The 25,204-nt window shown below is 35.3% G+C and overlaps 1 protein-coding gene across 7 annotated transcripts in view; it reads left to right on the plus strand.

Moving 5' to 3' along the window:
* The window catches only part of INSIG2 (insulin induced gene 2), a 32,767-nt gene extending 12,232 nt beyond the window's left edge, over nucleotides 1–20,535 (plus strand). For 6 of the 7 annotated variants that reach the window (XM_043992260.1, XM_043992257.1, XM_043992261.1 and 3 more), the window contains exons 3-6: nucleotides 5,395–5,519; nucleotides 9,929–10,095; nucleotides 10,289–10,388; nucleotides 11,312–12,458. In XM_043992260.1, the coding sequence (XP_043848195.1) occupies nucleotides 5,395–5,519; nucleotides 9,929–10,095; nucleotides 10,289–10,388; nucleotides 11,312–11,353 (434 nt within the window). In that variant the 3' untranslated portion in view covers nucleotides 11,354–12,458. Of the gene's footprint in view, nucleotides 1–5,394; nucleotides 5,520–9,928; nucleotides 10,096–10,288; nucleotides 10,389–11,311; nucleotides 12,459–19,851 lie in introns of those variants that run through there. The other variant, XM_043992262.1, reaches the window with a different exon arrangement.
* The last annotated feature ends 4,669 nt before the right edge of the window (nucleotides 20,536–25,204 follow it).

Here is a 25,204-nt window from a genome sequence, read left to right on the forward strand (position 1 = left end):
TGTCTCCAGACTTCTCTGTCTCCCTGGGAAAATGGCCCACTGTGGCTTTTTCTTGAATATTCCCTTCAGGATTATATCTGGTGTTTTTTCTAGGCCTCTTTGGAGGAGTTTAAGTGGGAAGAGCTCAACTGCACAGTTTCTTGCTACTCTACCATCTTTGCTCCACTTCCCTCTAGTTAACTATCACAAGTTATTTTGGGTTAGTCTTTTGAAAAATTAAATGAAAATTTCAGAGATGAAGAATAGAAGCCAACTATAGTATGGGACTGCTTTGGCTTCTTTTCTTTTCACCCGCTTCTTTTCCTTTCTCCCTGTTTTCTGCTTTTTAATGTCAATCATTCCAAATTTGTCAATTTGAATATGGTAGCATAAGCTCTTAGGAAGAAATTCCTAGAATAGGGCACCTTTATTTTCAGAATGATCTTCTGGTGTCCCAACCATGTTTAAAAATCTCATTGGCTTCCCATTGTCCTGAACAGGGGTTTCTAAATATCTTTGAATTGCACACTTCTATCAGTAAAACATTTGAGCACACCTCGCATGTATATATCTATTCTTATTTGCAAGTTATATGCATGTACTACTGAACTTATTACACAAAAGCTAGAAATTAAAGAATGAGAGATAAAGATGAAATAACATTTAGACCTAGTGTTGTCAATAGGGAGCCACTGGAAGGTTATTCAGTAGACAAGGGCCACAGCTGAACTAGTACGTCTTTACTGATGGTACGTTCTAACCAGATTGGCTATGAGTAGTTTCCTAAACTTGACGTGACATCACCTACATTTGCAAAAGCTGTCCTGCATACCTATAATGTGTTCCTTCCTTATTTTTGTTTTATAAAAACTTGTGTTCATTCAAGGCTTAATTTGGTGTCACATTCTCTCTAACACCTGTCTTCTTTCTCCAAGTTCTTGACATTTTCATCCTTTTTGATTTTACTCATCTGTATATGTGATACCTTTCACTAGAACATAAGCTACTTGAGTACAGATTATTTCCTTTGTGTCTTGGAAACACTAGGTTTTAGTACAATATGCACATAGTAAGTGTTTAATAAAGTTTTGTTGAAATAAATTGACTGTCATTTGCTGAATGTCATTACTAGAGGTAGTGAGGAAGAAAAGATAGGGCAAACATGATGATGAGGAAAATCTTTTTTAAAATAAATTTTTATTGAAATCTTTGCTTTTTAAAGGGGGAAAAAAAGAAAAAAGAAGAGAAAAAATCAGCACAATGGATCAACACATCTAGAAAGTCTGAAAATATATGCAATGTTCCATACCTATAGAACTTCCACCTCTTCAAAGGAATGGGGGAGGTGTCTTTTCATCTCTCTTCTTTAGGCTCATAGTTATTCTCTATAATTTTGTAGCATTCACTGGATTATTTTAATTCACTTGATTATTTGGTAATAGTTCTTTCCATTCTCCAAAATATACTCCATTCATTGTAGTCATGGTGTATATTTTTTTTCTTGCTCTGCTTGCTTCATTTTGTGTCTCTTCAGGTCATTTTTTCCTTTCTGTATTCATCAGATTCAACATTTCTTACAGTACAGTAATATTATATTACATTCATATATCACAATTTTCTTAGGCATTCCTAAATTAGTGAATATTGACTTTGTTTACAATTCTTTGCTTCTCTGGAAGGAAAGAATGGAAGGAAGGGAAAAATGAAGGAAGAATGAAAGAAGGAAGGAGAAAAAAAGGGAAGAAAATAAACACTAATTCAGTACTTTGTGTGTACCAGGCACTGTGCTTAGCATTTTACAGATATTATTTCATTTAATACTCATAACAACTCTGAGAGGTAGGTTCTGTTGGGAAACTCTTTGCCCAAGGTAACAAACTAACACAGTCTGAGGCTGGATTTGAACTCAGGTCTTCCTGATTCTAGGCCCAGTGTTCTAGCAACTGTGTCACTTAGCTGCTTCTAAAGTGCGACTATAAATATTTTAACGTATATTTGGGCTTTCTTATCAATGAATGACTTCCTTGGAGGAGATATATGCCCAGTAGTGGAATCTCTAAATCAGAGGGTATGGATTAGTCAATTTATTTGCATAATTTTAAATTGCTTTCCAAAATGACTATACTGATTAACAGCTGTACCAACAATGCACTGGTGTGCCCTTCTTCCCACAGCCCTTTCAACAATGACTATTCCCATCCTTTGTCATTTTTGCCAGTCTGCTGGATGTGTGGTGAAGCCTTAGGCTTAGTTTGATTTGTATTTCTTATTTTTAGTGATTTAGAGTGTTCTTATGATAATTATGATATGGCTATCTCTTCTTTTGAGAACTGTTTGTTCATTTCTTTGACCTCTTATCTATTAGGCAGTGATAAGGAAAATCTTCAGAGGGTGGTAGAGCTCTATGATAAATAGCCATAGGTTCTACAGTTTGCCAAGTTTCCCACCCTAGTGAGAGGGAAACTCAGCTGCTTTTCTGTGCCTAGTAGGTTGGATTTCTTGGGCCAGTGTCTTTTTATCTTAAGGAAAACTCATATTTACATATCACTTTAAAATTTACTAAGTTCTTTCTTGGGAGAACCTTGAGAGGTAGATAGTAGAAGGACTATCCCAATTCTGCAGTTGAGAAAACTGAGGCATAAATGGACTAAATGATTTGCCCTTAATCATCTAATCAGTCATAATTTAAAGTCAGGTTTCCCAGCATTTAGTCCTGAGCTTTTTCAACCAAGTCCTATTTCCCACGAATTGCTTTGGCTTTTCAACCTTGATTTTGAACACGGAAATGTATTTGAATTGGCTGTTTTCCTTCATTAAAGAACTGTAGACTTCTATGGCTCAGATATGTGGTTGTGGAGAAACAAAGGCCTAATAATGTTATGAACTTCTATTTTAATACATTGACAGAATATGAGTGACTACTAGTGAATTCCATACAGATGGAGTGAAACTGTTTTTTTTTCCAGATAGGAGAAATAGCTGCTGGAGCAACAACTAGCTTGACTTTAATTTTATTTGGTGATGAACAAAAGATACTAACATGCTTCTTATTAAGATAGGAATTAAAGTGGTATAAGAGCAAGAGAAGCATAGACACTCCTACCGAGTGCTCAAACAGTTTAATAGTGGCAACTCAACAGTTTTGTAAATATCTGCTATCCAACTCTGCCATACCTTTATTTAAAAGAAAGAAGACATGTAATGAGAAGTGACAAGTTTCCTAGAATTCTCCTTCTCTCGGTGAACAACTGAGAGCCTTGCATACTCAATGGATTTGATTTTTATTGGCAAATCCCAAGGTTGTCAGAGTGGCAGTCTAAATTCCTTTTTGTGTTTTTCCTCTCTCTCAGTTTTCTCTCGCTTGGGAGTCTTGTACCACGTGTTAAAAATATAGTCATTTTTACCTTTGCGCAGACATGTCAGGACTCTCCATGCAATAATTCTTTACTTATGGCATCAGCTGCTGAGGAAAATTGACTTGGAATGCCTGATCTTAGTCAATTTCACTCAGGAACAAGAAGAAACCAAAAAGAAGACAGGCAAAATAGTTTATTTCATAAATTCCTAAGAAAGAAGAGTCAGTGTCCTATCAGTTGTAGTTGAACTACTGGATAGGATGGATCAATCCATGCTTTGTTGTCAAATTTATTGTATAAGACTTCTGAAATATTCAGTCTCTAAGGATTTTAAATTTACTTTTAGTAACATAATGTTTAACTTTAAAATTTACTATTAGATGTCGAAATTCTCCCACTGTTTGAAGCCTAGGTGTGGAGCTTATATATCATCTTTGTACTCAATAGACACCCAGCTGAAGTCACAGCTATCACTTCTCTGTTAAAAAACAAAAAACAAAACCCTTACATTACTGTAGCATCTTATCTCCAGATGGGAGGGTGGTCACACCATCTTGTTTCTAATGCTGCTTCACTGGTCAGCTAGCAGGTGATTTTGGTTATTAATGGATCCATTTTTTTTTCCCCCTTTAGAATTGGATGCATTACCTGTGAAACATATCCAGCCAGGCAAGGGAAGAGCTTCTAAACCTCCAATTTTTAGATTTTGGTGCAGTGTTTTAATGAGAAACCATGGGTTGTATTTAAATTGTGATCATGTTTTTTTAGTGACAGTTGTGTCTTCATTACTAGAAAGGAAGTATAATGACCCTTTTTAGGAAGATCAGTAGATTGAAAATGCTCATCTATTTCCAGATGAATTTGGTTCATGAAAATATATTTGCTTCTTAGAACTTGTTGAAAAAATTTTAGTTCATTAGGATTTTTTTTTCCTTCAGAAATGTGAAAATTTTTCTACCATTTGATAAATACTGTGGGTTTGACAAGTGTTTTGTATTGCGATTAGGGCAAGTAAGTTCCAGTTCTCAAGCAATATTTTCCATTTTTAAGTGCAATGGCACTTTAAAGTTTACAAAGGCCCTGTGAGGAAGGGAATTGAAAATATTACCTATCCCCACTTTGTAGGCAAGGAAGCTGACACAGAGAGGCTAAGGGACTTGCCTAAAAGTTCATTGGCTAGTCAGCAGGATAGCCAAGTTTCTCATTCCAGATTTAGTGCTCTTTCTGCTACGTCAAATTGCCTTGTGGTTGGTTTGTCTGCTTGTTTGTAATATTTGCTTTATTATTGCCATCTTAGCATTGCAGTTTGGCTTTTCTAGACTAAGAAATGTTGTTATGATTATATATTTTGTCTTTTCATAGTCAACTTTAATCCATCAGTAAATATTTATTAATTATATCCTAGATAAAAAAGTACTTTTAAAATTTGAGACATAGATTCTATTTTTAAAACCATTGGGTTTTTTTTTAAATCTATGTGTGTAATGAATTTTATATGCATATTTTTGTTTCCTTATTGTTGAAATGGAGCAAGTACCATCAGACCAGTTTCAGTGGGATGGTGCCTAAAAAGTCAGACTAAAGATGATCACCAGAAACAAGAAATAAGTCGTCAGCACATCATATGAATATAATGTGTATCACCCTGCTTTATCTCAGATATGTAGTATTTGATGGTACAGGTTCATTGCTTAGAGGCCATTGTACAAAGTGATTTATCTTTTTAAAGCTATTTTGGCATCATGGTAACTAATAACAGGAAAATCAAATGAATCTAGTCCAGTTCGTTAAACTGTGCATCATAGCTTGAAAAATTGTTAATGTTTTGCTATTTATAATTTAATATTCTATAGTAATTAATAATGTTCCCTTCAAAGTATTGTGCTCATTTTAGCCTTGTAGTCAAGTTTAAAATTTTAGTGTTTGATGTTAATTTGATGAAAAGCTTTTTAAAAGGAACTTTTAAATGCTTGTGTTGGCTTTAGTAACTCTTTTTAGCTTAGGTATCTCCCAGTGCTACATTGAAGATGGCTTAATTTTCTCTCTCCTTTTTCCACAGCTGTGATTGGGTTATTATACCCCTGCATTGACAGGCATCTGGGAGAACCACATAAATTTAAAAGAGAGTGGTCCAGTGTAATGCGATGTGTAGCAGTCTTTGTTGGTATAAATCATGCCAGTGCTGTATCCTTTTCACTATAATGAAATGCATAATAACAAAGCAGCTTCCTATGAAGCAAAGGTTAAACAGCCCCTTTCAGTGTAACCGTTGTCAAAATTTGATATACCTACTTCCTCATAAAGAGAATTTGAAATGTATTGTTAGAACATCACAGAAGTAGTTATATAGTCATGTAGGTGAAGTCTTACCTTAAAATAGGGATTTTTCAGATGAATCTTTTAAAACTCTTCACAGTTTTAGTATTTAGTTTTTTGGCATAAGTTTAGTCCATTTCGTTTGTTAACTTCAGGAATAAAAAGCATGTTTTTTTTTTTTTTGTAAAACCATGTTCTTAAGAATTTATTTTCTTTTTAAAATAATGGTATTTCTTTTATATTTTATCCTTGAGAAATGCATAGAGTTTGGGCACTTATCTTTTAAATTCTATCTTTTCCTCCCTCATCAAAATTTTGAAACGTTATAAAGTATTTGAAAGTTAGACTGATATTTGTTTGTCTTAATGAATGACAACAATGTGCCAAAAGAATAATGCCCCCCACACAAGAATAAGTAGAAACAGTGAATCTAGGAATTGGCAGGTAAAATCCTTTTACATACAATCTTAGCTCTTTGGGATCTGTAGTCTAGTCATTTTCATTAACTTCAGGTGCCGTTTCCATACAAAATAACTAATATAAATAGAAGTTTAGGGGTTTTAAAGTAATTGTTTTTAATCAAAATTTTTGTTCTTGACCTTTCTAGGAAGTGGAAACTGAAGAGTGATGTGGCAGCATAATGAGCAAAGGCTACTGTACTCTTAGATTTTTCTTTCCTTTTCATATTAACTTCTTTTTGTTTTTTGTTTTTTTGGGTTTTTCTTAGTGAGGCAATTGGGGTTAAGTGACTTGCCGAGGGTCACACAGCTAGTAAGTGTTAAGTGTCTGAGGCCGGATTTGAACTCAGGTCCTCCTGACTCCAGGGTCAGTGCTCTATCCACTGCACCACCTAGCTGCCCCCCTCATATTAACTTCTAATAGGTTATGTCAGGCCTGTCACCCATGCTTTGAACTACTAGTTGACTTGCATCCCAGAACTAGAGGCAGTATGTTTTCATTAATTAGTGTAATGTAGATGAGAGTTGGGATAATCTTGATCTACCTAGTCTCCCTCCTATCCTGTGCTTTTATCATGGGCCATTTTTCAGTTTCTCTGTTTTTTATTGTTCAAATCTCCCCACCTTTTTACCCATATAAATTTCCCCATTCTTCCCTTCCTCCTCTCATTTACCTTGTGGATAATCCTTTTCCTTATCGAAGCCATTGTTGGCCTCCTGGGAGCCAACTTGGAGGAGTTCAGGAGCTATGGGAAAAATTTTGTCCTGAGTTTAGATACTTCTTCTGTCACTTAATAACTTGTGTGACCCTTGTGTAAGTCACAAGTCACAGCCTCTTTGGTATTGTTTTACTCATCATTAAAATGAGGGGTTCAGGGAGCAGATAGATAGCGAAGTGGATAAAGCATGGGCCCTGGATTCAGGAGGACCTGAGTTCAAATCCAGCTTCAGTAACTTGACATGTACTGGCTGTGTGACCCTGGGCAAGTCACTTAAACCTCATTGCGCCTGCGGGGGGGCCCCCCCCCCAGCAAAATGAAAGGTTTGGACAAGATAGCTTCTGAGGTCCCTTCCAGCTGTAATTCTATGAGCCTTTGTTTTCCTGGCTCTCTGTTTCCTACCCCAGAGACAAACAAACTAAACAACTTCATAAAAACTCTTTCCCTCTCAGGATTAAACCTAGATGTATTGTTCTGGATTCTGCTCTAGGAGAAATATTAAGAGATGCCCTTGATCTTTTTCTGTTTCAAACATTGTAAGTAAGCTGTAATGCTTGAGAGTAGCAATCACAAGAACCTTGGTATGGGAACACTGAGAAAAGTGGCCTATGTTGTGACTTATTACAGTTTTAAGAAGAGGTCATCTGTGAAGAATAACTAGAGGGAGGCTAGGAAATAATCTTTTCTGTTCCCTCCAATTTAAAGAAATTAGAGTTTTTACGTTAAGGTGAAATGTTAATGTTTGGGTCTAATAAATATGTGCAAATATATCCCTTGCACATAGAACAAATGAATGAAAATCTTTGAGACAACATTGTGGGCTATTACTATTCTGATTCTACATTGATAATTTATTCTTTTTGTTTTGAACAGTCTCAAGATGTTAATTGTATTCAATCCTCTGAATTTTGTGGTCATGTGGAAAATAAACCATATAGACTTAGGAAGGACTTAGTAGAATTTTAGAGCCCTAAGACCTTTGTTGTTGTTCAGTCATTTCAGTTGTGTCCAACTTTTTGTGACATCATGTGAGGTTTTCTTGGCAAAGATACTAGAATGATTTGCCATTTTCTTCAGCTCATTTTACAGATGAGGAAACTGAGGCAAACAGGGTCAACTGAGTTCCTCAGGCTTACACAGTAAGTGTCTGAGGTCATATTTGAACTCAGGTCTTCCTGATTCTAGGCCCGGAATTCTATCCACTGCGCCTCCTCACTGCCCTGAAGAGACCTTAGAGTTAGCAATTTAGTAAATAGCCATTGTGTGCAAAGCACTGCGCTAGTGATAGAAAGACAAAAAGGGAAATAATCTCCACCTTAAAGGAGCTTATTTTACATGTATATTTAGGTCCAGTTTCCTCATTTTTTTTACTGATGAGAAAAGGCCTATTTTGAATCTAAATGATCCTGCTTTATTTTAAACTAATTTTTCACTACCCTTCTTTAGGGAGGAGATTACCAGAGGCTCCCTCCTTTCTAATGATTTTCCTTTTATTTGTAAGTTTCTGTCCTTTTTTTCCTTATTGCTTTTATCCCAAAGTCTATAGCTATTGCTTATGATGTGGGAATGTGGTATTTAATCAGTTGGACTTTCTAGAGGCATATTACATTTTGAGACATACTGGGACGTGTCCTTCTATTGCTCTTTTTCAGGTCTGGTGTAATACTGACCTAAAATGATATCCCAGACAAACTCCTTAAATGAGATCTAAAATGGATCCATCCAGTGCCAGATTTCATACTCTAGCAGTATGTTTACTGCTTACTAGAAATCAGAGAACACTATGAGCTTTATTTTGGACTGTTAAGTTTTTTATTGCCAGCTGAAGGATAAGAAAAGCTTTCCCAACAAGTACAGCTATAAACAAAGTTATAGTACAGTCTAAACCTAGACAGTGAATGGCCACATTTAGTAACCTTGGAGAGTTGCATCTGACTAATCCTTTGTTACAGAACACTTCAGGTTAAGTGAGGTAGAAGAAGTGCTGGTTGCTGGGAGGAGAAGAGAAGCAATAGGATATGTTGAAAGGAAAAAGAGCTCCTTGTGGGATATTTTTAATGCTGTCTACTGTGCTTGTCTTTCTGTGCAGTGAAGACAGAACTAGATGGTCTCAAGAGAAACACTGGACACACCCCCCCCCCCAACCCCAGAGAGCTTCATATGTCTGAAGAGCCATAGTGTGGCCTTGTGGGACATAGATAATGCCCTTTTAATGACATCTGAAATTAATACCTTTAGTATAATCCTTTAGCAAAGAAATGAGAAAATGGAATTTGCAAAGCTCTATTTTGTAAAAAGAGATTTGGGGAAGAAAAGAGCTACACATTTGTGAATAGATGCTTAAGTAGGTGCTTGAAATAAAATATCACTTGAGCAAACTGTCCTGTACCCAAAAGTCTCAGACACCAAAAGAACGTGACAGGTTGCAAGATAATGCCTATTTCAAGGCTTTATCCACAACAAATTAAAACTAGAACAGTTGACATAATAGAAAGGCATGCTGTGTCCTTGGTACTCTTGTTTCTGAACTGCATTATTATAAAATGTGTCTGTCAGTAAATCACATAGAAAATGTGGTACCCTGTTAAATAGCTGTCAGCTCTCCTGTTTTCAAATTCCATGTGATTCTCAAGTAATTCTAAACCAGTTTCAGAAATAATCTCATGAGGACTTTTTTTTTTAAGCCAAAAAAAAGCCCCTAAATAAAACCCTAAAGCTGTATATTAATTTTTAGACCTGTGCTGAAAAGCTTTCAGATATATTTTTAGTAGAAGTAATCAAATATCATATGATGAGACCTGATCTTGTAATTAAAGAAAGAATACACTATTTACTTTTGGGAGGTGTTAAAAAAAAATACCATATTCTGTTTATTAAATTGTCCATGCCCAATATTTCCTCAGTAAATTTTAGTGACAGTAATTGTTCTCATGAAGTAAAATGTTCTCTACTGAACTGAAAAACAGTATGTTTGAAAGTGAACAGTTAATATTTCTTTCTTACCCGTAGCATCCAATTCAATGTTTCTGTTGGTTTCTAAAAATGCCATTGCTTTGCTTTGGTTGGAAATTTTAAAATGAATCCTTAACAGTAATCCCAGAAAGTAGATTTTGACAACAATATACAGTTGTCTCTCACACTAGCTGCACTATCCATTGGTCTATGGTGGACTTTTGATAGATCACGAAGTGGTTTTGGCCTTGGAGTAGGAATTGCTTTCTTGGCAACCTTGGTCACTCAACTACTAGTCTATAATGGGGTTTATCAGTAAGTATTTGTGTTTTTGGTGGAGGTTTATGATGAATGAAAAGAAAAATAGATTCTAAATTTAAACATTTAAAAATTGAATACAACTAATTTATTACTTTCATGATAATTTTCTTGCTAAGTCAAATTTTTTCTTGGTGTAGTTGGTTTTCCTTTTTCTGTGTGCCATTAAAAATTATTTCTTTCACTCTAGATATACATCTCCAGATTTTCTTTATGTTCGTTCTTGGTTACCATGTATATTTTTTGCTGGTGGCATAACAATGGGAAACATTGGTCGACAACTGGCTATGGTAAGTTGAATCTTTTTTGTATAGTGTTTTTCTTAGTGGCATGTTTTATTTCATGGTCACATATTGAAAGAAATCTGGTTTGTGAAGATAAAATTCTTAAAGACCTGTCTACTTTGGGAATACTTTGAAATGAACAATTTGGAGCAGCTTTTGAATCAAAATTATATTAAAAAGATAAATGTCATTAAATGAGAAATGGAAATGAATTTCTGTGACCTACACATCACTTTCAATTTGAGTTTGCAGTGTACAGTGAGGTAATGGCATACTCATAATGTTACTGAGTTAACTGATTGGTAAATTTTGCGACATTATCTGCCATTTTGTTGAATTTAGGATATTAGTAATTTTTATAAAGCTCTTCCATTGAGACCATCTTCATTTGCTTTTGAGCAAGTTAGATTAATCCACTGTCTTTACTAATCATGACATCTAATTATCATATCTAATACTTTCTCATGTCTTCAATCAATTATGCAAAACCTATGCTTAAATTTTAAGGGTATTCTCTTTATATAAGCTTTTAGTTTACAGAATAATTCCTAATTTACTAGTGCCTGGTGATCTTATTTTTTTTCAAACTGCAAAATGTCTATGTGTACTCAAAATAAATAAGCAGTCTAGTCCTTAAATTTACTTGCTCTTATTTAACGTTTTTTACTTTATGATCATACAAAAAGACTTATGTACTCTTTTTGTTTCATATTAGTAATTCTGATCTTGTGATACTTATTTATGCAGACAGGTACTTTACTCCTGCCTTTTAAACCTTTAACTAAGCTCTCTAATTATCTGTAGATGTTTCTTTCTCCATATTCTTTTGTCATTTTCTAATGATTCTGCAAAGCATTTTAGCTTCATAGATATTTGGAAGCTGTTTTGTAAAAGAAAGCTTCATTTGTTAACTTTTTAATTTTTTGCAGTATGAATGTAAAGTCACTGCAGAAAAATCTCATCAGGAATGAAGAAAGCAAAAATATGTTTTTGTACAGAAAATAACAAGATTTAAAGAAGCATGTAAATGATAGAGATACCAAGAAAACATTGGACTGTAAAATTGCTAAGATGCAGTTTTTCCCTTCAGTGGTATATATTTCTGCAATCTGTGATTGCTACTTCTGTAAATCAGTTACAAACCTTTGTGTATTTGATTTAAGTAACTGTAAAAAATGACGATTCACCACAAACGAATATTGGTTAATAGATGAGTTTAAAATTTTTTTAACATATATTGTATCACAATGTTAATGTGCCAAAACATTCTATTATTGTCATACAGAAATTGAGTATGTTATGAACATTTTAAAAAATTATTGAAATGGCATAATATGAAGAGGAAAGCCAAGAATTCAATTGAACAGCTGATATTTTCTCTTTTATTTTTTATTTTCTTGCCTTTTATTTTTCTATGAACAGCAGTGTGAGTTAATGGGTTACCCTACTTTGTGGTTGGGATTATATCTTAATGTATAAACAAAACCCTAGAGTATTTGAATTTTTTGTCTTTTGTGATAAAAATGAACTTTTTTGTGAAATGTTTTAAAATACATATCTACCTGCAATACTGGAGAGAATCCAAAGAATAAACACCTGTTTAGGCAAATATTACTAGTATTGTATGTGAAGCCCGTGAGAGATTATCAGCATTACTTTACTGTGTTTCACTCTGAGTTTAGGTAAAAATAAGGGTCATGAAAGAGCAAAACTAGAATGAATGTGAATTTTGAAAAAAAGAAAAAAAAAGGCTTTCTGCAACTACGCAATGTTTAAAGTGGCTTTTTAATAGTCACAAGGAATTTAGCACCTCTTAATTCTTTTGCACATATAACAAGCCCCAAATCTGTAGAAATGAAGGTTCTAATGCTATTTGGGTGGTTCTGGTAATGTTAACAAACTGCTTTGGCTTGGTTGACTTGTTATTGGAACCCTTGGATTTACCACTTCATTATATGCAACTTGGGGGCATGTAATTTTTTTATGTATTAACATACCCAATAGTGAAGAGTTCCAGTCTATTGTTTAAATATGTATTGAGAGTTTTATGCATATTAAAGGTCTTGTTTAAAAGTTTTCTGCATTTTTTTCTGCTTTTTAAGATTATAGTCACTTAAAAATAGTTTTAGAGCATATTATCAGTTAATTTATTTCCAAATTTCATATTTGAAATTGATAATAATTTTTTGCTAGATGGGGGAAAATTACTTCAAAATAGTCAGTGTATGTATATGTGTATATATATAGATATATGTATATATGTGTGTATACATATATATAGGTACCCATATGCCCACATTCTCCTATGATATTAAATAGATTTTTAAAAATAAATTTTAGTTTAAAGAACTTGTTACCAGACTCAGACCTTTTATGCCAAATTTAATCTGCTTTCATGTTTTAAGGCTCGTAATTATGAAATCTTAAAAATAAAATTCATACTGAACATGTAGACCCAGCCTTTGCTACAGTAGTATGTGTAGGCTACTCTAAATTATTATTCTATCTTCAAGAAGCTGTTAATTTAGAATAAATAAGTATATATTTTAGATACAATGTTGTAAGCACTATAAAATCTTTATTAACAACTTGTAAGATCTCTGATGTACTTACTTTAAAACTTGCTTTTAAAAGCAAAATGCATATTAAATATATAATCAAGATTTTTGTCTTTTTTTTGTCTTAGTAAATAGTAAATGATCATACTGTGAATCAGCCTGATGGACCAAATAACCTATACAGTTTTAACTTGTAAAGAAATAATGAAGGGAATAAATATATTAATAGAAAGAGATTATTATTATTATATGCAGGTTTATTATTGTATTTAGGCTTTTAAAATGTTTTGCAGATTATCTAGAAAATGAAAATATAACGAAAATTTGGCATTAAGATCTTGTATAGGCATAGTTAATAATTATATATTAGTCCTGGAAGATTATGTTAAGTGTTTATTAAGTATGTGCCATATACAGTAGGTAGCCTGGTGTTTGGAAAAATAAGCCTATAGGTCCAGTTGAGAAATTTCATGCTTTCTTCATCACACAGGTGGCTTGACTTTTAGGTTGGATCATTTTCAGAACCATCACTTCAATTTGGCAAAGATTCCCAATAGCCTTTAAATATTTTATTCTACTTTAGTGATATGTTTTATTATTTCTAATTCCAAAGCCTTTAGCATTTTTGTAATCTTCAGCTCTTTGTGGGTGATTACTTTGTCGGTGTCAGTGCTCTCAGCTAAATGCCAACACTAGTTCTTTCTCATTTCTCATAAATTAGTCTCTTGAGCATTTTAAATCATTTCCCTGTAGTTTTCCTATGGATTTTATTTTTTTACTCAGAATGTGTATGATATCTACTTGTCAAGAAAGCCAACAGTAAGTGTGGTTGATAGAATATTGAAAAGAAGACAGTAAACATGGAAATGTAAGAACACGGATAACTTCATGATACAGTGAAATCTTGTGACAATGTACATTTATTTAAGGATCGTATTTTAAAATTTTTTATGTTGGACTAAGAAAAAACTCAAAACATGTTAATTATATCTGAGAAATGATTGGTTTCAATAATATATATCTTGTTATCTTTTATATTTTTTTACATCCTTAATTTTTTTAGAAGATATAAATTAAATTACAAGAAATGTTTGTCATGTTTTATTATGTTAGAATAAAGGGACAGGGACTGTGTCTTCTTCATCTTTGCATCTAACCTAGTACCTTGCCAGGTGCCTTGATCATAGCAGACATTTAGATGATGGATAAATGAATGAATGGGTTTTATTGTCATGTGGTTCTCTTCTTTGTCTACTTTATCATTCCTAAGTAAGAAGATGTCTTTCATGTTTTTACCTTTATAGCATGCTACATTCCTTCATCCTAGCAAGCAATACTAGATGAAACTCCAAGAGTTGAGAAGGGGTAACCTTGAGGTGAGGGAAACAAAAGAAAGTGGGGAAGGACTCATATCATCTTAGCTCCCAGTAGACGGAGCTATTAAATCCTGTGGTGGGGCAGAATTCACCCATTCATACTGTGGCTATACTGAGAGACTTCTACCATTGAGTTTGTTTACTCTTCCTTAATAAGAAGAACATAAATGGTCTTTTCTTCCTTTCTCTCACCCCACCTCTATCCCAAGATTCTTTCAATCTGCTAAGTTTTACAGTTTCCCTCCAATTTCCACCTCACACATGTAGAGAGTTCCTTCATCTTTCAAGGAGGTCATAAGTCTGTTACCTTGATAGGCAGGCATTTGAGATGACCTTCTGACTTCAGGTAAAATCCCTTTGAAAGGGGATACCTTCACAAGAATGGTTCTCTATCAGGGAACTTTCCGTTGTGCATCTTTGTTTTGTTGATCTAGTTACAAATAGTTCCTTGCAATATATAATTCAGTACTCCTGCCCCTATATAGTAATCTTTCACTTTCAATAACCACAACAGCTTTGATGGAGTACTCTGGAATGTTCCAAAGTCTTAGTACAGTGTTCATCTTTAATAGCTGAGGCTTTCGCAGCACCCTGTATTTGCACTACATAGGGGGAGGGGGAAGTTTTGATTTTTTTTTTTCTTTGTTCAAGAAATTATTATCAGAAGGTTATCTCTTTATGCTTCCTTTGCAATCACTTTCTTTCCCCCTGTAGTCCTAGCAGAATACTAGCTGCTTAATAGCATTTCATAAATTGTCGTAACTGGTAACTGTCATTGTCCCAAGATCATAGAACTGAGCTGGAAGATTTAGAGCTGAAAGGAACTTCAAAAGCCGTCTAATTCAACCCCTTCATTTTGCAGATGAGGGAACAGAGACCCAGAGAACCGGCTTGTCCAGGGTTACAGAGGTGCTAATTGGCAGAGCTAGGATTCAGATTCACATCTTCTGGCTCCAGGTCTAGAGCCCTTTCCAATGGGACACATTTGCAGCACTGTGGGGTACTTCATTACAAAATAGCTAGGCTTCAGCTTTTCTAAAGCAACTCAGACCTCTACTGTGGCAAGAATTTGGTCATCCTGTTGAGGATATTATTATCTATATTACTGTGTTACCTTGGGGAGATGGAAACCTATCTTAGCTTCAGTTCTCTTATCAGTAAAAGAGGACATCTTTGCATTACTTAGGTCTCATAGGATGGTTGTAGGAATCGAATTTGTTAATATAGAGGTAGCTTGGGGGTATCCTGGATAGAGTACTGAGCCTGCAGTCAGGAAGACGAGTTCAAATCCAGTCTCAGACACTAGCTGTGGGACCCTGGACAAGTCACTTAACTGCTGCCTGCCTCAGTTTCTTCAACTGCAAAATGAGAATAATGATACCACCCACCTTCCATAGTGGTTGTGAGAATCAAGTGAGAGAATATTTGTAAAGCGCTTAGAACCATACCTAGCATGTAGTAGGCATTTAATAAATTCTTGTTTCCTTCCTGTAAAGTACTGTATTCATGTGAGAGATTGCCATAAACCTTTTCACTGTGTACAAATGGCACATTTGCTTCTGCAACACATTCAAGAGAAAATATCTATACTTTTCTGCCTCTCTTCCCATCAGCACTTGTGAAGCCTGTGAAACCCATCATCTTTCTTTGTGATTTACAAGATAGACTTTTCCAAGGTATGTCAACAGTTGTGAAGACTATGTTGTCAAGCCTCCGAGATGGCAGATCAGATTGATAATGATGTGGCTATAAAAGACTTAGCTATTGATGGGCCTCTTGTCAAAACTGATTGCTATGTGTGTGCAATTTTTCGCTTTCAGTGTTTCACTGGTTGAACGTTTAGTAAAGAGTTCGTGGTGAAGGCTTTGTTTTCATTCTAAACAGGAAATCCAAACTTAGACCAATTATGATCTCTTTCTTTCTGGCCTTGCCTTCCCAGAGATATTTTCAGTGCTCAGTGTCCTTCCCAAAGGTCTGGAGGCTTTAAAGGGAATGTTCACATGATAAGTGGTGTTGCCATTTTAAAACAGTTTTTTTTTTTTTTATCTGAAAGTAGTAGATTCACATTGTGCCACTGTTGTCCTGGGAGGCTGATTTGCTCACAAGAGTCATCTCTGTCTCTTGGTAAAGGATTTTCCCATGCAACTTGTGCAGAAAGAATGTGATCATAGACTGATTCATGGTTATGTGCAATTGGGTACACAAAGCGGGGGAAGAACAATGTAGGTAGTGAAACTATTTATTTTAGAAAGAAAGCTTTAAAAACTATTCCTTAGAAATTTGGTTCTACAGAATGAAGCTCATTTTTATTCCCTTTATAGTCTTCACATGTCACTTTAAGAGCTTCTTGGAATGACTATCCCGCTATAGTGTAACAATATACTCTCTTGAAACAATCCTTTTTGCTTTGTACAAACCTGGAAATCAACAAAGGAAGATGTTAGAGAGATAATAAGTGACACACTATCACCTTAGCTTTGCTCTGGATGTAACTGGAAGTATATTTCCTGTGTAGATTTGACTTGTGAAATTAAAAAATTCAGGTTTAAGGTATAACTCAAAAATATTTATAAAACAACTATTAGTAGGATTATCAACATGTCCCTATCTTGGATCCTGTGTTCCAATTGTGTTCTTCAACAGTGAAACTGGGAGAATATATATTGACATAAATCTCCCTGGAATGTATGTATTATTGATTATAACCAAACTAATTTTTTGCTTCAGAGAAATCAGTTTTTAGAATCAAGTATAGCACCTTGTCCAAAATGCAAATGACTGCATACTCTTTTGTCAGTTAATTTAAAACATCCCATTCTTAATTGCTTTCCATTTATTTAATAGTAACAAAAAAATCCACCAAATAATAGAAAAAACAGGGGATATTTCAGTTATTTTTATAGTTACTTTAGATTTAGGGAAGCAATATTGTGGCATAATGTAAGGACACTAGATTTGTTAGACAGGTGACTTGAGTGTGAATCCTAGGTCAGCCGCTTACCATCTATGTGACTATGAGCAAGTGATTTAACTTCTGAGTCTCAGTAAAGTATTGCTTTAAGTACCTACTGCATTCAAGTCACTGTATGTAACCTGGGACTGCAAACAAACAACATGGAAATGGTTCTTCTCTTTTATAGAATTATATAACAGATGAACAGAGAAATAAATAAAAGGTCATTTGAGGAAGGAGAGATCATTAACAAGTAGTGAGAGTAGGGGTAGGGTTCAGGGACAGCATTGAAGCTTCTGAGAAGCTGAGATGAGGAAGGGCATTCCAAGCATGAGAAGTGATTGGAGAACTGATAATTCAATTTGGCTGGAAGGTAGAGTACACACAGGACATTTTAAGAAATCGTTATTGAATTTTGTAAAGATGGGAAGTCTGTCAAGGTCCAACGTTGATGATTCCCTGCCTACTTCACAGGACTGCATTGAGGAAAGTGCTTTGTAAATGGTAAAATGCTATGGAAACAAGAGCTATTGTTTAATTTTTAGTCAATCAAGCATTTACTGCTATGAGCACTGCTCAGTTCTGGGGTTACAAAAAGGCAAAAACAATCCTTGCCCTTAAGGGATGTTTTTCCTGTGGGAAGTATGTAAAGTTTTGAGTATTTTCTCTGGCCTCTTCAGTTTCTAGGGATACCTTTGATGGTTTGGGATCTCTTTTAATTATATCAGCTTGAGCTTCCGTTCTAGGTGTGTTCCTCCCACTGTTAGCCACCAGTTCCACTTAGGTTAACATTCATTCACTTTTTCAAAGAGAGATTTATTTCCAAGAGATGGTGAGAACTAAAGTACCCATGTTCCCTCCTTCCAACCCTTTTTTGAGGGCACACTCTCCTATATACTACCCCTGCTTGGGGAGAGTGGGTTACGACTTCCTGTTTCTACGTAGCATTAGTCTCACCAGATTCATGTCCAAACATGGCATAGCTACTGAATGACCCTTCATCTTCAAAGCTATGGGGCTTTTATCTTGAAAGTCACTCTTTGGGGCCTCAAAGCAAGACTGGCTAGCTGCAAAACTTGGCATAGACTTGACTTTAGGACCTTTTTAAATTTACAAGATTGTAACCATCACTCTCCTTTGCTTAAAAGGGAAGAACAAACTTAGAGGCTAAGAACTGAAGCCCATGTTCATAAGCCACATGTCTACTTAACACAACAAGGACCCGAGGCCTCTCCCTTTACAGCATTGTCTCTTCAAGCTGGCAGAAGTCAAACCAAAGAGATGAGGCCAACTAGTAACTTTAGAATGCCCCTCTAGTTCCAGTTATGCAGGCATAGACAATCAAAGAACCTACTGTTCACTATGTGACTAACAGCCTGGCACCCAGAACATGCCTCAACCCTCTTCAAAGCACTTGAATTACATGTCATCCCCACAGTCCTGGAAGCAGTCTCCCCAGCCTCTTCAATGTACAGAATTGCATTAGATGTACCCTGTCCATACTCATAAGGATTGGGCTTAAATGACTAATACCTCATTACAGAAACAACGAGATGTGTACAAGACACATACACAGTAGATGGAAAGTAACCTTAGGGGAAGAGTCTCTAATAAAAAGTGATTTCTGACCATAATCTTTAAGGAAGCTAGGTATTCTAAGATGTAGAACTGAGATGGTATGTTGTGTGCAAAGAACAGCAATGGATGATAAACTTCATAGAAGGGAGTAAAAGTATAAGAAGATTGGTAGTATATTCGTGCGCTGCTCTTTACACATGGGTCCCCAAGAAGCTGTACCAGATTGGAAGCATAGGTCAGCATCTGCTCAAAACCATGGCTTAAAGAAGCCTCCATCAAAGAAACTCCATGGGTTTCTTTTATTAGGCTGACCTGACACTTGATTTCAAAGCAAAAAGCAGCAAAATAAGTGAAAATAAAAGACTTCCCTTTTGCATATGGGTTACTCAGAGTTTGTGGCCCTACCGGTGGGAAAGGGAACACATAGTACCCATGATACTCATTTCTGACTGGCTTCCCAGCTGGATTACCTCTCTGCCTTCAACACTATCATTTGCTTCCTTTGTGAACCAACTCTGTCCTCTAGTAACGTCTTTGGCCTGAGGGTTCCTTTCTCTGTTGAGCTGGAACCCATTGTTGGGCTGATCTCTGCTGGGGTCTATTGCTCTTTACTAAAATCTCTGAGCTACTTCTGCTGGTCTCTGTAAGGTGTAACTGGTCACCTTTGTCACACTACCCTCTAAATTGCTGTACAATTAAAATTGTATTGTTTAAAATGCAATATGATGCTTTAATCATATATTCTTTTTTGGTGATAGGGTAAAAGAGAAGGATTTGGCCTTTGGAAAATATTCGTAAAGTGTTCAAAATGTTTGTGACATTTTTATCGTATGTGCAGTGATTATTCTGAATGAATACCTAACCATGACTTTTGATTTTTAAAGGAATTACTAGAGTGGATGTTTTTCTCAGACTTGTATTATTTTTTTAACAAATAAAATTAGGGGAACATCAAGACTTTTATGGGTATTTTAATGCTTTTGTTATTCCACTTTCTTTTCTAGGTTTCTAAGACTATCTTAATATAAGAATTCCTGGAAAGTACCTCCACTAAAGGCCTATCTTGATGCCTTATCATGTCATGGAGGTGATCCTGGGTTTTTGAAGAGCAGGACAACTGAGGGCAAGTCTTACTAACTTCTGCTAGGTTCTACTAAGCTGGAAAGAAATTTTCATCAAATATGGGCCCATTGATCAAAACTTTTTTTTTTAATTTTTTTTTTAATGGACCCAATGACAAATTACATATCTGATGCCTGAGCACCAGCCTCACTTATTATTCAGAGAGTTTGACCACAGGATCATGCATTTTTAGACCATTCTTCAAGATTGTCTACTAAGTAATAGAGAAATTGAGGGGGTATGGCTAGATAACCTCTAAAAGGAGCACCAAACGCAAGTCCTAATCTTGGTGAAAAGGGTTACAACAGGTACAGATGATGGGTGGGGTGAGAGGTGTGGTACTGATAACTACTACACAACATAAGAACATAAGAAGTATGATTGTTTGAAAAACAATGTGGCCAAGATTAGAAGGAAATCCAAAAACTGGAGAAAAAATTTTATGTCAAGTTTCTCTGATAAAAGCCTCATTTCTCACATAGATAGAGAACTGAGTCAAATTTATATGAATACAACTTGTCCTCCAGTTGATAAGTGGTCAAAGGATGCGAACAGGCAGTTTTCAGATGAAGAAATCAGAGCTAGCTATAGTCGTAAAAAATGCTCTAAATTTCTATTGATTAGAGAAATGGTCATACGGTAACTGAGGTACCACCTCATACCTATCAGACTGGCTAATATAACAGAAAGGTAAATTGACAAATGTTGGAGGGATGTGGGATAATTGGGACACTAAAGCACTGTTTGATGGAGTTGTGAAATTTGGAGAACAATTTAGAACTCTGCCCTAAGGGTTATAAAACTGTGCATACCCTTTGACCCAGCAATCCCACTACTAGGTCCATATTCCAAAGAGATCTCCTCTCCTTCCCAAGAAAGGAAAATGGCCTATGTGTGCAAAAATATAGCAGCAGTTCTTTGTGGTGACAAAGAATTGGAAATAGAGGAGATGCCCATCAATTGTGGGATGGCTAAAGAAGTTGTTGTAGATGATTGTGATGGAATATTTGTGCTATAAGAAATGACAAGCAGGATGGTTTCAGAAAAACCTGGAAAGATCACATGGACTGATGCAAAGTGAAATGAGCAGAACCAGGAGAATACTATACACAGTAAGAACAATATTGTATGATGGTCAACTGTGAAATACTTAGCTATTCTTAGCAATATAAGGATGCAAGATGATTCCGAAGAAATTATGATGAAAAATGCTATCCAACTCCAGAGAAAGAACTGATGAAGTCTGAATACAATTGAAGCTGTCTGATAAACCCAAAGACTCTGGCCTGTAGGATAAGAATTCTCTATTTGAGAAAAACTGCTGGGAAAACTGGAAAATAGTATGGCAGAAACTAGGTATAGACCAACATCTTATACCGTACACCAAAGTAAAGTCAAAATGGGTACAAGGTGAATACAATTGAAATGTACTTTAAAAAAAAAAAGCAAACTTTATTTTTCTTGGGTTTTTTTTTTGCTTTTTTTTTTTACACAACATGACAGATATGTAAATATATTTTGCATTATTGCATATGTACAACGCATATCAAATTGCTTGCCTTCTCAGGAAGGGAGGGAATTGGGACTTTACAATTTTTAAATATGAATGAACAAATTGATTTTATATGTAATTGGAAAAAATAAAAAGAAAGAAATGTGATTATTTGGATAACCAGTGATCCTGAATTAATCCATATTCCATTTTTAGGTGTCATGGGATAGTGTGTGGGGAAAAAAAAAGAGGTAGCATTAGGTGCCCTTCCTCTCAAACTATCTTGCATTTAAATATACATATATATATATATAATAAAATATATACACACATACATATACATTTGTAAAATACATACATAATATACATAATACATATATAAAGTTCTCTCTATTATCTATTCTCTATGTTCTTGTCCTCTCCTTTAGAATGTAAACTCTTTGAGAATAAAATGTTTCATTTATTGTATTTCTTTCCTCAGCACCTAACACAATGCTTGTCATATAGTAATCACTTAATAAATTATTATTGATTAATTGAACAAGTGAGTGTTTTTTTTTAAATTGAACCTCTGCATTAGGAAAAGAAAATTGACTATCATGTTCACAATTGACTAGAAGCAAGGAGGTGTGGTTTGTATAATAGTCCAGGTTGAAGGTAATGAGATTAGGGTAGTTATAATTGGAGTGGAAAGCAATAACTATTGTTAGGTAAGAGAAGGGACAACTGGTCTGATGTGGGAGGGTGAGAGAGATGAATAATGGACAAATTATTTCAAATTTCAAGCCTTGGTAACAAAATGGAGGTGCCTTCAACAGAAATGTTAAAGGAGGTTCAGGTTGGTGAAAAGATGAAGTGTTTGGTTTTGGATATATCTAGTTTGGGGCGAGCCCAGTGGAGATGTCTAGTAACTGTTGAAGTTTTTTGATTTGAAATTTAGGGGAAAAAAAGATTAGGACAAGTGACACAGATTTGGGTATGACATAAAAGGTACTGTTAAATTAGCTGCAGTAGGTTTCCAAGAAAGAATATAGACAGATGAGGGCCAAGGACAGAGCTAGGCTATGCCTATATATTTGAGGGCAGAACAAAGAGAAGCCAGAGAAAGAGAAAGACTAGTCTGTAGAAATTAGAAGAAAATCACGAAGATGCAATTTTCTAGAAGTCAAGGAAGAATATAAGAATTGATCAATAGTGGCAAAAGCTGCACAGAGATTAAGGAGAAATAAGACAAAGAAGATATCAAGAAACCTTAAAGTGGCCCTTCTTTAAAAGATGTACCTTTCCAAAATTAGAATTTAGTGCTTGAAAATCAACTAATTTTGGAAGGTTCCTTGCTTCTAAAGGTTTTGGGGAATTGAGTTTAGTAACTGAAGCTGTTTAGTCTGTTGAAAAAAATATTAATACTTTACTCTGTCTTAGAAACAAATTCACTGGAAATGATTTTTATTAATTTAACATTGTAAATCCAAACATCTCTATCTTGGAAAAAGAAATGTCCAGACCAATACATGGCCTCAGAATCTCCCTAATCTAAGACAAATAAATTTAAGGTAAGATATATAGGAGTCCTGGAAAGGAAAAGGTTATGGTATGTTAAAATATGGTTTGGGGTTAACATTTTATTCCCTCAAATAGAATAAACTTGTTTGTAGTAATAATAATAGTAATAGTTACTTAGTAACTAGTCAGTTCCTTCCTTGACCACCTCTCTGAAGTGTTCTGTCTCCCTGTGAGCAATACCAGAAACATACCAGAATGGGAAAAATAATAATCTTGAATAGAAAAGCAATATTTTTTTTTGTTTGTTTGGAGTTTGGTTACCACTCAATCCATTTCCCCAAGGCTTTAGTTTTGTTTTGTTTTGTATTTCCTTTGACCTTCTACACACTTTGCTAAAGGATAAAATAAGCTTCCTTATAGCTGAAGCAACTATGACTTTGTTCTGTGAAAGCCACCAGATGATAGAAATTAAATGGAATGAAATTTGGCAAAGTTACTCCAAATAATTTTAATTTTAATTTTTTTAATGATATTATTGAAAAATTGCCATGTAAAATGGTATTTTAAATCATTTTCATTTTCATTCTGCTTTTCCTTTTGACATCACCATGAAATATGTACTAAGCTATTTTGTTAGGGCCTGTGAGCACATATATTAGCATATTTTTGACATCCTCACAAAACTGAATAACAACTTTGGAGGAAGTTATATCTAAACCTTTAGAAAGAAAATATGAAAATAGATGACCATAGACCAGTGTCAAGGATCAAGGGTACAAACAAGAGGAGTAGTCTTGGTGAGAAGGCTACTTTGGCAAAAATGTAGATGAAGATAGAGACATTTTTGAGGTGGTGAAAGAAAATTGGTGTTCTTGAGCATTTGAAATGTCAATACAGTAGGAAGTGAGTTCATCTAAAAGGGTGTGTATGATGCAGTTCGGGGTTGAGGAGGAGAGAACATTGGATCATGGAATCATGGATTTACAGCTGGAAGGGACCTTTCAAACCCTTTTGTCTTACACATAAATTCAGGCTGAAAGAGGTTAAGTGGCTTGATCATAGTTACACAGCTTATAATGTTGGAGGCAGGATTTGAACTCAAGTCTTTTGAATCCAAGCCAAGCACTCTAACCACAAGAGGATTGTGGGGAACAGAAAAAGCATGGAATGTGATATAGAGTTGATAGGAGATTTAAAAAAAAGTAGCAACTAAGTCTAGCAGAGGTTAGAATGAAATTGTAGGGGACTCAACCATTATAGTTATGTGACTTTTTTCAGTAGGCTTGCAAAAGGCAATGGGAATCACCCAGGGTTGAAAAATGACACAGTTGAAGGAAGAAGAGATTCAAAGATGGAGGGATTGCCAGCATAGTTAGCCATGATTTTAAAACTATAAAGAAGCCAGAAAAGTGGGGATGTACTTGGAGAACAATAGGTATGGGCAAGAGACCAGTAATGAGCCCAAGACCAAAGTAAGGAAATGAGAGAGGTACAAGGATAGAATTGTGATCAGAGAAGAGAATTTCAGAGTAAAAGAATTTTAATATTATGACAAAATTGTTACTAGAATTGTTAATATGACGGTTGTTAATACCAAATGTAATATGGACCGCTACTCCCTTAACGGATCCTTGTAATGTCAGAATTTCAGTAATGTCCTTACATTCCTATTCTTAAGGTATTAATTCTTGATTAGGTGGAGCTGAACCACACCCTAGGTTCTCTCCTTCACCTCCCCTCCCCACACACAAACTCAGGGCATTCCCCTTTTGGGGAGCGTTGGGATTCATGACATGAAGGGCAAAACAGCCAAAATGAAGGGGCTTTTGTCTCCTGGATTGCTAAGGGTTACTGGGATCTTAGGACCAGGCCTTGCTACCTTACCTATCTCTTCCCCCTTCCTCCTAAAACTATAAAAACTTTTTCATGGGTATCTTTTGTTGGGAAATTCACTGGACATCCTCCGAGGTGGTAGATCTGCTACCCTGTTATCTCAACTCATGCCTTTGATTTATTTCAGGACTTGAAGCAAGGTTAAGGACCCCCTCCAATCCCCCTCCATTACCAGCAGCTTTCCCTTACTTCTAGGGTCAAATATAAACTTCTGTGTTTGGCCTTTAAACATCTTTCCTAACTTAGTTTTAGTTTGGAAGTGGAGTTCTGTGTGATGAAGTCCGTTCCCACAACCTCCTCAAGCATAGTCTCAAGTAGAAATCTGAAATAGACAAGAGAGACAACAC

Source organism: Dromiciops gliroides, chromosome 3 (assembly GCF_019393635.1).
Source record: "Dromiciops gliroides isolate mDroGli1 chromosome 3, mDroGli1.pri, whole genome shotgun sequence".
Lineage (NCBI taxonomy): Eukaryota > Metazoa > Chordata > Mammalia > Microbiotheria > Microbiotheriidae > Dromiciops > Dromiciops gliroides.